The sequence below is a fragment of the Hemibagrus wyckioides genome, linkage group LG21 (genome assembly GCF_019097595.1).
Source record: "Hemibagrus wyckioides isolate EC202008001 linkage group LG21, SWU_Hwy_1.0, whole genome shotgun sequence".
Lineage (NCBI taxonomy): Eukaryota > Metazoa > Chordata > Actinopteri > Siluriformes > Bagridae > Hemibagrus > Hemibagrus wyckioides.
Genome location: NC_080730.1, coordinates 2522206 through 2536416, shown reverse-complemented (window position 1 = coordinate 2536416; position 14211 = coordinate 2522206). Strand labels below are relative to the sequence as shown.

The following is a 14211-nucleotide window of genomic DNA, read 5'->3' as shown; positions in this document are numbered from 1 at the left end:
GCTATTAGGGCCCATTTGGGGTCAATAGATTAGTTCCTTCAGGTTCTCTGATTTCCTCACTGTTCAGTAGGTGGATTAGCTACTAAATACATCCTGGGTGCATTCCCAGTTCATACACAGCATTCCTGGGACAGGCTCTGGATCCATTATCATGGTCACAAGGACAAAATTATTCAGGTGGTTCTTTGAGAATATATTCTCCAGGAATACAACACCATATTGTGTATTGCCAAAAGTTTTGGGACACCCCTCCAAATCATTGAGTTCAGGTGTTGTTTTTCAGGGGTTGGACCCGGCCCCTTAGTTCCAGTGAAAGGAACTCTTAATGCTTCAACTTCATACCAAGACATTTTGGACAATTTCATGCTCTTTGTGGGAACAGTTTGAGGATGACCCCTTCCTGTTCCAACATGACTGCACACCAGTGACCAAAGCAAGGTCCATAAAGACATGGATGAGTGAGTTTGGTGTGGAGGAACTTGACTGGCCTGCACAGAGTCCTGACCTCAACCCCATAGAACACCTTTGGGATGAATTAGAGCGGAGACTGTGAGCCAGTCCTTCTCGTCCAGCATCAGTGCCTGACCTCACAAATGCGCTTCTAGAGGAATGGTCAAAAATTCCCATAAACACACTCCTAAACCTTGTGGAAAGCGTTCCCAGAAGAGTTGAAGCTGTCATAGCTGCAAAGGATGGGACAACTCCATATTACATTCATGTGCATGTAAAGGCAGACGTCCCAAAACTTTTGGCAATATAGTGTATATCACAAAGGTATTGACAAAAAATTGCTAAAACATCAAAATGTAGGGTAGGGCCCCTATTACTGCTGAGGTTCAAATCATCATCATCATGTGACAGAGGAAATGGAAGTAATACATCAGTGTTTAACAAGTCCATGGAAATCTAAACATCATTTGAGGAATGAAGGAAAATACAGATATGACAACTTAATGGACAGAGGGTTCTCCAGAGGGTTCTTCAGGAACTCTGTGATGCAGAGAGACGAACTGAGGAAGTACAGGAGATCAGATCAACACATTGTAAAGGAAAGAGGGTTCTCCAGAGGGTTCTTCAGGATGGAAGGAGAAGAAAAGATCAGATCAGATCTGAACATTTCTAATAAAGTTCTCATATCATAACATGGCAGCTGAGTGAAACAGGATGTGTCCATGACAAGATAACTAAAAGTACCTGGTACAGGGAAGTGTGTATTGCAATTTGGCTCACTCCCTGCCTCTGTGTGTGTGTGTGTGTGTGTGTGTGTGTGTGTCGGTATTTCCCTGACGTGCCCTCAACACACAGCTCTAGGATCAGTTGCCTGACACAAGCGCTAACACACCGCTGACTGTTTTCCTTCCTCAACTTTCACTTCTCCGCCTTTCTGTCTACAAGAATCATGTAAGTGTCTTTTACAGTCTCTGAAAAGATGTTTATTTTGAGTGACATGGTTTTTATTTTAAGAAAAATGTCTGGTTACGGAGAGGAAAACGACAAATAAAAAAGCTGCGCCCAAACTTCCTGCGGCCTCTCCGTCAGTAACAAACGCAACAAGTTAGCATGGGAGCTAACTAGCCTTTTATTCAACTATTACTTTATTTTTCATTCGTTTTAAAAACATATAGTGTCGCTTTTACATCGGCTTCCTTTATTTGTCAGACTTTGTCTCCTAATTAAGAGTTTTTATCGCGCTAATATAACTTTACAAGCAGGCTAATAAAGTTGCTAGCGAACTTTCCAGTATAGCTAAGTGACCAACTTGAGCTAGCTAATGCCTCATATATATTTATGTCTATATACTGTTTAGTGAATATTGCTCATTTTATCACTGTAACATTCACTTTTACATCATTTTATTTCTTGTTTTCTTTGTAGAAACCGTCAGCTTTCAAAACATTGCACTTTTAGCAACATGTTAGTTTCGAGCTCAGATATTTAGCAGACGTCTCAGTTTTTTGCGAGATATTTTTTTCATTGTGGGATTAAAAACTGACCTTTCCTGATTTAATACTGTTTATTTACAGAGTTGCAAAGTTATAAAGGATTATTAAACTAGGACACGTGTTTATTTTGTCATCTGAGTGGCTGAAAATGTGAGCCTGTGATTTGTTTTCCTGCTATTGTTGAACTAATCCGCTTTCACAATGCCGTTTAGTCTGATCTGGTTATAAAAGATATTATTTACAGAAATATTTACAGGTCAAATATTTTTACATAAAAAAAAAAGATATTAACATGTTTGATAATAAATTACCGTAAATTTCATACACGCTTGTGCATAATAATAATAATAATCTGTCAAAAACACCCGCTATAAAATATTCAATGAACATAATCTAACTGTTTAAATATTATTTTAATTTTGTTAATGGTAATTTTCTGAATATTATATTATATTATATTATATTATATTATATTATATTATATTATATTATATTTAAAGCTTTATATAATTTTTCAAGCTGTTTATTGTGGAAATTTCCACCGAAACACGCCTTTCGGTGTATGTTGACGTCTTTAAATTAGGTTTTATTTAAGATTTAAGAATTTGCTCTAGACATAAAACAAACAAAATAACCATTCAATTTGCTAGAATCTAAGATTTTAGATTATAATTAAATATTTATTAAGATTTAATTGGATTAAACTCGTGGGCTCCTGACTGCTGTATCTAGCCTTATGGGGATAAACAGCGTTGCCATGGTTACGTGTGAACATGGCTGCCTTGTAAATTCATTTGAATCTAAAAGATTGCTTGACTAGTTTTACACATACACACACACACATACATATACATACACACACATACATATACATATACACACACACACACACACATACATACACACACGCACATACATATACACACACATACATATACATACACATACACACACACACGCACATACATACACACACGCACATACATACACACACGCACATACATACACACACGCACATACATATACACACACATACATATACATACACACACACGCACATACATATACACACACACACATATATACACACACACACACGTTTACTTTCGGAACTGTTGTTTTGAATCCATGTGTCTGATGCGGTCGTGTGCCGTGGACCTCATAATAGCTGCTGATTTGCTCTTTACCTCAGAAACGAACTGACAAATCCATGCAAATGTTGAGTTCAGCACGTGAGAGCACGTGACACTCGGACACCGAGGACTAGATCTGACTTCTCCTTTATTTACTCTCACTATCTGAAAGAAACTCTTTAATTTCTTGATTAATCCTAAATCACATTTTTGTTGCTTTTGGACACAACTCCTAGATTATCTTAACACATAGTAACACACACACACACACATACATATATATATACACACACTCTCATATGTAAGGAATATTAAATGGCCCAAACCACAGCAGTCTCTCTGTTGCGCTCTCTCTCTCCTTTCTCTGTCTGTCTCTCTCTCTCTCTCTCTCTCTCTCTCTCTCTCTCCCTCCTTCTCTCTGTCTGTCTCTCTCTGTCTGTCTCTCCTTTCTCTCTGTCGCGCGCTCTCTCTCTGTCGCTCGCTCTCTCTCTCTCTCTCTCTCTCTCTCTCTCTCTGTCGCTCTCTCTCTCTCTCTCCTCTTTCTCTGTCGCGCTCTCTCTCTCTCTCCTCTTTCTCTGTCGCTCTCTCTCTGTCTGTCTCTCCTCTCTCTCTGTCACGCTCTCTCTCTCTCTCTCTCTCTGTCTCCCCTTTCTTTCTCTCTCTCTCTCTCTCTCTCTGTCTTCCTCTCTGTCTCTTTCATCATTTTACTATGAAAGTAGAAATCGTAAACATCTCAAACAAATGAAGACTTTGTTACTAAGCACTGGAGACTCCTTCCATAAATAAACGACTCCTAATCCAAAACATTTAAATCTACAAAAAATAAACAAAAATAAAAAATCTGTTTATCACTAATTGCTCGCTGTTACAGAGTCTGAGAGTTTCTCGTGTCCTGGTGGTGCTGCCGTATCTGTCAGTCTCACATCACTCGCCACGTGACATCACCTCACAGCTAATCACGTGAGCGTCAGCAGTGTGATGGAGCGTTCAGAGACAACACACAAACCAGACACTGAGACTCTCTCTCTTATACACACACACACACACTATTTGCTTTTCCTCAGACTCATGTACCTACAGCGTGTCTCGATTGTCTACTTTTTTTTATTAAATGCGTCACAGTCGTACGGCCACGTTTGGTGGAAGTCACACAGCAGTTCTCCAGCTTGTCTTTTTTAAATGATGATATTAATTAGAATAATATAAACTAGGGCTAAATCATATGACCTGTAATAGACTATATTGCTAAAAGTTTTGGGACACCCCTCCAAATCATTGTGTTCAGGGGTTGGGCTCAGCCCCTTAGTTCCAGTGAGAGGAACTCTTAATGCTTCAGCTTCATACCAAGACATTTTGGACAATTTCATGCTTTGTGGGAACAGTTTGGGGATGACCCCTTCCTGTTCCAACATGACACAAAGCAAGCTCCACAAGACTGGCCAGCACCTCAACCCCATAGAACACCTTAGGGATGAATTAGAATGGAGACTGCAAGCCAGACCTTCTCGTCCAGCATCAGTGCCTGACCTCTGCAAAGGGCAGGACAACTCCATATTACATTCATGTGCATGTAAAGGCAGATGTCCCAAAACTTTTGGCAATATAGTGCGTATCATATATGATTCTCAATAGCTCTAATTATACAATAAATACTTTATCATTATATCCAGCCAATGTTCATGATTTTCTCTTGTTTACATCATGTACACTAAATTCAATCCGAACTTGTTGTTCAGTGATTCAGCCACAAGGTGGCAGCCTAGCTCCAATTGTTCAGTCACTTAAGTAGGAGTTTAAAATAAAGTTGTAAAACTACAAAAAGTATGAAGTATGTTTGTGTTTTAATTAAATCAGAGAACAAGGCAGTATGTGAAAGCTTTCTAACACATTTCATAGGGTTTTAGGAACTTGATCATCCTTTTTTGAGACTGTTGTTGTTTCTGTGCAGGTCTGCTCCACCAGCAGAAGGTCCCGGCGCCTCGGGCGTGGCAGGTGGCAACCGGAGACTGCAGCAGACCCAGGCTCAGGTGGACGAGGTACGAAAACCAACAAAACTTTCCACCGGTTAAAGTTACACTCCTGCACACACTCACCTGGAAACACGTCTCTAAAACCGTACACTAGGGGGCACCGTCCTGGAGCGCTCAGAGGAAAGTCTTACTTTACCTGCTGGAATTTGAGTCACGTCAATGTTTAACATCATGTTTGGAATTCACGTGATGTGAAGTGGAACATTATTTAATGATTAAAGTTATATTTATTTAAGCTCATGTTTTATTTGTTACACACACAACCATGTACACAGTAGAGCAATGTTTTTCAGCTGTCCGGATCACAACCATGAGAATAAAATAAATACTGAGGTCAGAATTTCAGTAAATCTATACAGTGGGAAAGACAAGAAAGTATATGGAAAGAATATAAGAAAATAATGTGCTTTATAGTGAGGGGAAAAGATGAGCAGGTCTTAACCTAGAAAATGTTTCAGAGAAAAACGCGCACACAGTCAAATACTGTGTGTCTGTGTGTGTGTGTGTGCGCACGCTCATGAATGCAAGGCGTCTACAAACACACACATTTTCCGAGCTGACTAATCACTCTTAAGGTAGACCTGTGTAATTAAAGCAACACCTTCTTGACGTGATCCGAAGCAGTTCTTACCCTGCCGTCCTCACGTGTCACAAACGTGTCCATTAGGTCCAGCATCACAGGGTTAAACACCAGGTCATATCTCATCCCATGATGAATAATTCTACTCTTAGGAAAATGGGTGAGTGAGTTCTGTGAATAAAACACCAGGTTATACACCCCCCCTGGACTTTAGGGACATCCTGTTGGTCAGATTATCAGTTAAAATACTGATTTATATAAATAACTTTACAATCCTTCAGGAATTTGAAACTGTTAATTTGACAGGAATTTGACTCTGTTTGCACCTAGCTGCACACTGTGCACTTTACGTGGCTAAGACAAACTTCTGTCCTAGCTCTGTGGTGTTTGTTGTTTTTGTGTTGAACTTGTTGTTGTATGTTTATGTAGCACCAGGTCCTGGAGAAACGTTGTTTCATTTCACTATGTACTGTGCCAGCTATATGTGGTTGAAATGACAATAAAGCTTCTTGAATCTTGTTAGTTGTAGTAATACTGTAGTACTAATGGATAGTGATTAGACACTAGGCTGACTTTTTCACAGGTTAGATAAGGATTATTGCATTTAATCACATACCAGACCTGCTTCACGCTCGTTATAAACACAGACGTCCTCCTGCTGTGTTCCACTTTCACTGCTAGGAATTTGAACAAACTTGTCCTGCTAGGTCCACAGTTATCAGTGGATCAGCTGTTAATGTCATCAGAAAGTTGTTTTGAATAAAAAAATTTTTAAGCAAGACCAGACACGTGCGTAAAGTTACAGCATTGCCACTGACGCTGGAGACTCCTTCCCGGAAATGATAAATGGACTAGTGAATATACAAGTCGGTTATTGTTGATCCTCCATCGAACACGTCCCAGTGAATCAGCTGTACCTACAGAACCCATAACGTTATTCTGTAGAAAGATAACTAATACATTGTTGTTGCTATAGCAACAGGGCAAACACAAGGACTTTCTAATGGTCAGATGTGAAGCTATAGCTGTGTATTGTTTTTGTTTACTTTCTTCTTTTTTTTTTCTTTAGCTCGGAGACGTTTAATTACGCAAGTGAGACGAGGAACCCGGTCGATCTGCAATATTACATACAACCATAAACGCATAAAATCTCCCGCGTCTCTGTGTACAGGAGAATAATCCGTGATGCAGTTTTATCGTTTACTTTTCCAATCGTGTCGCTGTACACAGGAAGCATAAATGTTCCTTTCATACTGTATTTTTATTCATGCTGTGAAAGTCCAAGCAGGAATTCCCTACATAAAGAGAACAGTGGCATTAACCAACAAGCAGCTTTTTGTTTAAAGTTATTTCTTCAGTCATTTTTGGAAAAGCTGCCAAGGTCCAGAACCCAGTGCCTCACTAATCTGAAAAACCCTGCAATCATCCAACTGATGGAGCTCTCGCTATGCCCTGATTGCTGCGAGAGAAAATGTGTGTGTGTGTGTGTGTGTGTGTGTGTGTGTGTGTGTGTGGTTCATGTCAGGACTTATCTGTACTACTTATGTAATCGTCGGTCTCCATGGTTATGTAAGGGAAGCGTGGGCCTCCTTCCAGTTTCTGCTGTTTTAAAGGGGCCGCACCCTGTCTCGCGTTTTTACTCCTCCTCTCTCTCTCTCCCTCTCCCTTTTGCTCTCTTTCTCTTTTCCTCTCTCCCTCTCTCTTCTATCTCTCTCCCAGTCCCTCTCTCTCTGTCCCTCTTTCTCTGTCTCTCTCTCTCCCTCTCTTTCTCTTTCCTTCTCTCCCCCTCCCTCCCTCACTCCCACTACCTCTCTCTCCCTCTCTCTCTTTCCCTCTTTCTCTGCCTGTCCCCCCCTCCCTCTCTCTTTCTCTCCCACCCTGTTCCTTTCACCCTCTCTCTCCTCTCTCTCCCTCCCTCTCCCTTTCGCTCTTTCTTTTTTCCACTCTCTCTCTTCCTCTTCTTCCTTTCACCCTCTCCGTCCCCCGTAGATCAGTGTAGTATGTGAGTTAGGTGTGTGTTGGTCAGGATGTTGTATGAGGTTGCTTTGGAGGTTTGTTGTAACGGAAGGGTGAGGTTGTTAAGTTTTCTGTCACTGTTGAGTAAAGGGGACTTCCAGCCATTAAGAGCGAGGTTCATGTACAACACTACCACCAAAATGAACAACACATGGTGCTGATGGAATCTAGGTCAGATCTCTTTCCCGTGCATGTTACCACAAGAACCAGCTGCACCGGTACACGCTAGAGCCTGCAGGCTGTAGATAGACCTGACCCTTGATCCCAGAGTGGAATACACTGCCCTAACACGCTAAACCTGCATGCCTCATGGCTAATGCTCCTAAATCCCACTTCTCTGACCTGAGGGTCTGCGCTGGACACAAGGTCTAACAGGCAGTCTGAAACATTGAGTGCTGTGTATACACACACACACCATATACACACACTGTGTACACACACCATATACACACACAGTCCACACACCGTCTGCACACACCATATACACACACTGTCCACACACCGTCTGCACACACCATATACACACATTGTACACACATTGTATACACACACTTTATACACACACTGTACACACATTGTATACATACACTATATACACCCTTTATACACACACTGTCCACACACCGTCTGCACACACCATATACACACATTGTACACACATTGTATACACACACTTTATACACACACTGTCCACACACCGTCTGCACACACCATATACACACACTGTACACACATTGTATACACACACTTTATACACACACTGTACACACATTGTATACACACACTTTATACACACACTGTACACACATTGTATACATACACTATATACACCCTTTATACACACACTGTCCACACACCGTCTTTACACACATTGTATGCATAACACACCATATACACATACACACTATATACACATAATACACACTGTAAAAAAAAGATTACACAGCAATCTTTGACCACTGACCTATAACTTAAACGAGAACTAGCTTCAAGGATGTTCCACTCCACAAATGTAACTAAATGCATAAAAGGTTATTTATTTATTTATTTATTTATTTATTTATTTATTTATTTATTTTTCCAAAAATAAATGATCCAGTCTGTGTGTCTGGGATGTAGCATTGTGAATGTTTTCACTTTGTACACTGACCATAACTATCTATAGTGGGCTAAAACAGCTCCCAGTGGCTCCGCCCCCCTTTTTTTTTTTTGCTACAATAAAATATAGCATTGTGGAGTTTTTCACCAGGTTCAGTTCATCACCTGGGGATTAACAGTACTTCTATTTCTTCACTCGGGTTTGTCTCTCGTTCCTCAGGTGGTGGACATCATGCGGGTGAACGTGGACAAAGTCCTGGAGAGAGACCAGAAGCTGTCTGAGTTGGACGATCGGGCGGACGCTCTTCAAGCCGGAGCCTCGCAGTTTGAGACCAACGCCGCCAAACTGAAGAGGAAGTACTGGTGGAAGAACTGCAAGGTAAAAGTTCCTCCTCTCTGATGGAGTGTAGAGGAATTCACAGAAAGAAACGCTGACCGAGTGACTTGACCTGACGTATCCTGTCCTTACGCATCGCTGCTTATTTCCACATCTTAAATATTTTGTCGTCTTAACATCATTGTGTGTGACTTCTGTAGATGTGGGCCATTTTGATCGCTGTGCTCATAATCATCATCGTCATCATCATCAGTGAGTATCCCTCATGCATTTTTCAGTTTGAATAAAGAATGACAAGTTTCATCAACGCTTTTTTCCTCTCCTGTTTCAGTTTGGAGTAAATCCTAAAACAGCAGCAGCATTGCGGAACGGCGTGAGGGTCGTGACCGGAGAGTGGACACGGATACGTACGTACACACAAGTGTCGGCTGATACCATGAAGACGGAGAGAGCACGTTCTTCCTGACGTAAAGCTGTTCTAGCCTGCTGAGTGTCAAATTTTGTAAAAAGAAAAAATATCCTTAACTCTTCTTGTTGTTGATGTTGGTTTTTTTTATGTTTTGGTTTTAATAGTTCTGTCCTATATGTTCAAAGATGTTGTTTTTTTCCGTGTGTTAACATTTCACCTACACTCCTTTATTTCATAATTTCACTATCTGTACTCATTTCACTGAGCTTCTGCATTCGGAGGTGAAGGAGCCGTGTGAGAGCCTTCAAGGTGCAGTTTGTCACTTTTATTTTATTTTTTTTTTGTGAGAAGGAGGCGGAGCTGAGAATCAGGGAATGTTTTGGACAAGCCTCAAAAATGGAAAAGCCCAGTTCACAAACATCCCACTGATCGATGATGGTTATAAATATTAATAAATTATTACAATTGAAAAATGACAAACTGCACCTTCTCAACTCAACAAAGTCGCACCATCATACCGTATCTACCTGTAGGTGTTCCATGTTGAACTATCCTGACCAAAAAGATGAACTTTTTTTGCTTACCGATCAACTGAGCTCCATGTCTCTGAGGAAATGGTTAAACTGGTGTATTCATTTAGTCAGTCAGTGCCTTAACACTTTAGTGCCATAATGATTTTGGACGCCTCCTGAGGCTCAAAGGCCTTCGAACAAATACACCTGAGTGCCATTAATCAACACAGCCGGCCTCTCTCCCTTTTTTTCCTCCCTCCCTCTCTTTTTCTATCTCTCGCCCTCTTCCCCCCCCCCCCCCAACTCACTCTCACACTCGCACACACCTCTCTCTCTTCCTCCTTCTGTCCCCCCATACACCTCTCTCTCTCTGCCCCCCCTTCTCTCTCTTCCTCCCTCTCTCTCTCCCCCTATCTCTTTCTTTCTCCCCCCCACTCACATACATCTCTCTCTACCCCTTTCTCCCTCTCTCTCTCCCTCTCTTTCTTTCTCTCTCTCTCTCTATATATTTATATAAACTGCATGTATGTAATAAGCCATATGATTTGATGAACTAATTAACATTAGTGTCTATGTACTTGACTTGCACAGTTCTTCCACACGGTTGAGCTACAGCGATTTTTTTTGATCTCACCAAAATGACAACGCCTCTAAATAAAATTCTTGCTACACTTTTCCCTTTTTTTCTTCCTTTCTAACACCACCAGCAAGAGCAACAGGCTCTGGGCGTTCATGCCATGTCTGATGGCACCAAAACGGGCGTGAATGTGTGATTTATATTTACAGTACTGTGCAAAAGACTGTGTGAGGAAATGTGTGTAACAAGATTTATGCATTTGGTGGAAAAAAAAATAGCTGGAAGTATTCTCTTCTCTAGACAGTGTGTTAAAATTCCACCAACAGCACATCCAACACAGCGCAGATATTGATTAGTCAGATCAGGTGTCCTAGCAGGGGCAATTTAGCATATACCAGGGGTAATTAGTGATCCTGGAGTGCTTCATCAGTGAGGTGGATTCTCTGAAGCACGGATGTTTTGGGGAAATCCTGAGCCCAAGCTAACACGATTTGGACATACTCTCGTAGCTGAAGCATCAGGACATGGAAAACTTCTCGTCCTGAAGCTCAGAAAAAATATAGAACACTACTTCGAATAACACACACTCAAGAAATAAATTCTACTATTATTCAATTAGAGTTTCTACATACATTTTACTCTAAGCCCTTTGCACACTACTGCTGTATGAATGTAAACCATAATATTGCAAAGAAACCGATAAAACGGCCTCAGACCCGTCGTGCTTTTGGAATTTTGTGATTGCTAATAAATTAATAAATATGGATTAAATCACCTCATTTGGCTAGGGGTTCTGTTCTGTTGGTGTGAATCTAAAGAGCAAACTGAAGATGGGTTTTAAGAGTTTAAAGGTTGATTGTGTCTGAGTGTTCACGCTGTTGTAATGAGATCACAAGGTTGAATTCCAAAGATGCCAGAGATTTCCTTTCCCAGGAGCTAAGAGTCCATTCTCTCTCTCTCTCTCTCTCCCTCCCTCCCTCCCTCACAGCTCATGTATGCAGAAGAGGGCAGATAGCACATCTTTCCTCCAAGTGTGAAGCAGCTTCAGGAGCTTTGAGATTCACGTATCTCAGAGGAAGCAGGTATTTGTTAGTCTCCAACTGTTGTATGATGGAGAAGAACTGGATTAGTACGGTAAAAATGGGAAAGAATCCAGATCAATTCTGAGATCTTTTATTCAGCACCAAAGCAGAAAATTACTCAACAACATGACAGAACATGATCTTATCCCGGTTTGTACTCGGCTGCAGGATGCGGAGGTGTGCAGTCAGCACCGGGATCCTCTGGGGTACTTGTGTGACTCCTTTACAGCATCTGGGAAACGTCACAGCCTCAGATTCGTACAACTGATTATATCGTTTACATTTTAATGCAACTGAAAATGATAGTTTTGGAATTGGTCATTGATAAAAATTTTAAAATAAATGAATTCATTATTAAATGCATGACAGAGAATAGAGGAATTATTTAGTACACGCTGAGCCACTTCATACTGTATTTATTCTCAATCTGACTTATAATACGTAGAAAGATCCAGTCCTCTGATTTCTCTCCTTCAGCTGCAACAAAATCAAACTGTTCTTAGTGTGGTTACAGCTCTTCTGGAGACAAATAAATCACATACACTGATCAGGTATAACGTTATGAGCAGTGAGAGGTGAAGTGAATGAGACTGATGATCTCCTCATCATGGCACCTGTTAGTGGGTGGGATATATTAGGCAGCAAGGCAACATTTTGTCCTCAAAGTTGATGTGTTCATGTGGAAAAATGGACAAGTGTAAGGATTTGAGCGAGTTTGACGAAGGGCCAAATTGTGATGGCTAGACCACTGGATCAGAGCATCTCCAAAACTACAGCTCTTGTGGGGTGTTCCCGGTCTGCAGTGGTCAGTATCTATCAAAAGTGGTCCATGGAAGGAACAGTGGTGAACCGGCGACAGGGTCATGGGCGGCCAAGGCTCACTGATGCACGTGGGGAGAGAAGGCTGGCCCGTGTGATCCGATCCAACAGACGAGCTACTGTTGCTCAAACTGCTGAAGAAGTTAATGCTGGTTCTGATAGAAAGGGGTCAGAATACACAGTGCAGGACGGGTCAGGGCTGTTTTGTAAAAGTAAATGAAAAATGTGTGAAAATATGAAATACGGAAACAAAACGTATATTAAATATGGAGAATATGAGAAATGTTGTCTTTACTGGTTTCTAAAATCCCATGTGTGAGTCATGTGACTATGAATGGGAGTGACTTATTGTAACTGATTCTAATTTAATTAGGAAAGGCCGGGTCTACCCTTCTGTTAAGTGTTAGTTAATATGTTTCATTTACATTTAGCTCAAGTGGTTAAGGCTCTGGGTTGTTGACCGGGAGACCGCCAAGCTGCCAGAGTTGGGCCCTTGAGCAAGGCCCCCAACCCAGAGCTGCATCATGGCTGACCCTGCACTCTGACCCTAACCTCCAAGGATGGGATATGCAAAAAAATTCACTGTTCTGTAATGTATATATGACAAATAAAGGCTACTACTACTACAAATATACTCTTGGACCAAAGACAAAATAAAACTTGTGATTTGAAAACTTCACTCTGTGATTCTGAAGAAAATCTGTTAAATGAATATCTGCATAATTCATTTGTAAGTATGTGAGTCTTTAAGGGGAAATTAATAAATGAATTTTTTTTTCCTCCATTAAAAATCCCAACTTTGGGACACGAGAGGAAATGCAAACGTCCCACAGACTTGAAAACTCTGGACAATAAAGTTACAGGTAATGTTAAAACAAACTTTAATGATCTTAATGTGTTCAAGTTGAAATAATGAGACAGTGGAAAGTCCGAATAATGAGATGAAATTTATTCCATTAAAATGATATATCCTGAAATAACAATTTAAGATGAAATAAGAATTTATGTAAAAAAAAAAAAAAAAACGAGATAAGATAATGCGATGATATAAGACATCAAAATAGTGAGAAAGTCAAAACAAAAAGATATTAAAATATATATGGCATGACTTCTAAGTATAAAAAACTTCATATTAATTTGAATTGAGATATTGAGTAAAAACAGTGAGGTAATAAGCAGTTATTACGTTTGAATAAGTCGGAAAGAACGAAATATTAGATCGTAATAACGAAATAATGTGTAGTTATTACATTGTAATAACGAGCTGTGTTGAATTACGATGTAGAGCTCGAAATGAGTTATTAAGTCGGAAATTTCAACAAAGCACTTTTTAATCTCTTCCCTAATTGAGGTTCAGGGCTTTTTTTAATGAAAAGAAACCTGAACCCAGTGTTGAACCTGTTTCACCTCGAGGGCGTGTCTCTCTCCATCCTGCCTTTAATGACGTCATCGCCGGACTGAATGAACCACACGACCCTCGCGCGAGCTTCCACGAATCTCTCTCTCTCTCTCTCTCTCTCTCTCTTTCTCTTTCTCGCGAGCGCCGGGGAATGTTTTTGTTTTGTCCTCCCCTCGTTGTGTAACACCGAGATACACGTGAGCGCGGCGGCAGCCAGTCAAACGCGCGGCGGCCAGGCCACGCCCACACGGGTGCGCCTAAGTCCAATGGCGTCGC

At 40.8% G+C, this 14211-nt stretch overlaps 1 protein-coding gene across 1 annotated transcript; it reads left to right on the top strand.

The window, feature by feature from the left end:
• The first annotated feature begins 1248 nt into the window (after positions 1-1248).
• On the top strand, positions 1249-11409 carry vamp3 (vesicle-associated membrane protein 3 (cellubrevin)). Its single transcript, XM_058373699.1, has 5 exons — positions 1249-1401; positions 5025-5112; positions 9021-9179; positions 9338-9389; positions 9469-11409. Coding segments are annotated over exons 1-5 (318 nt in total). The 5' UTR covers positions 1249-1399; the 3' UTR covers positions 9486-11409.
• Positions 11410-14211: the final 2802 nt, after the last annotated feature.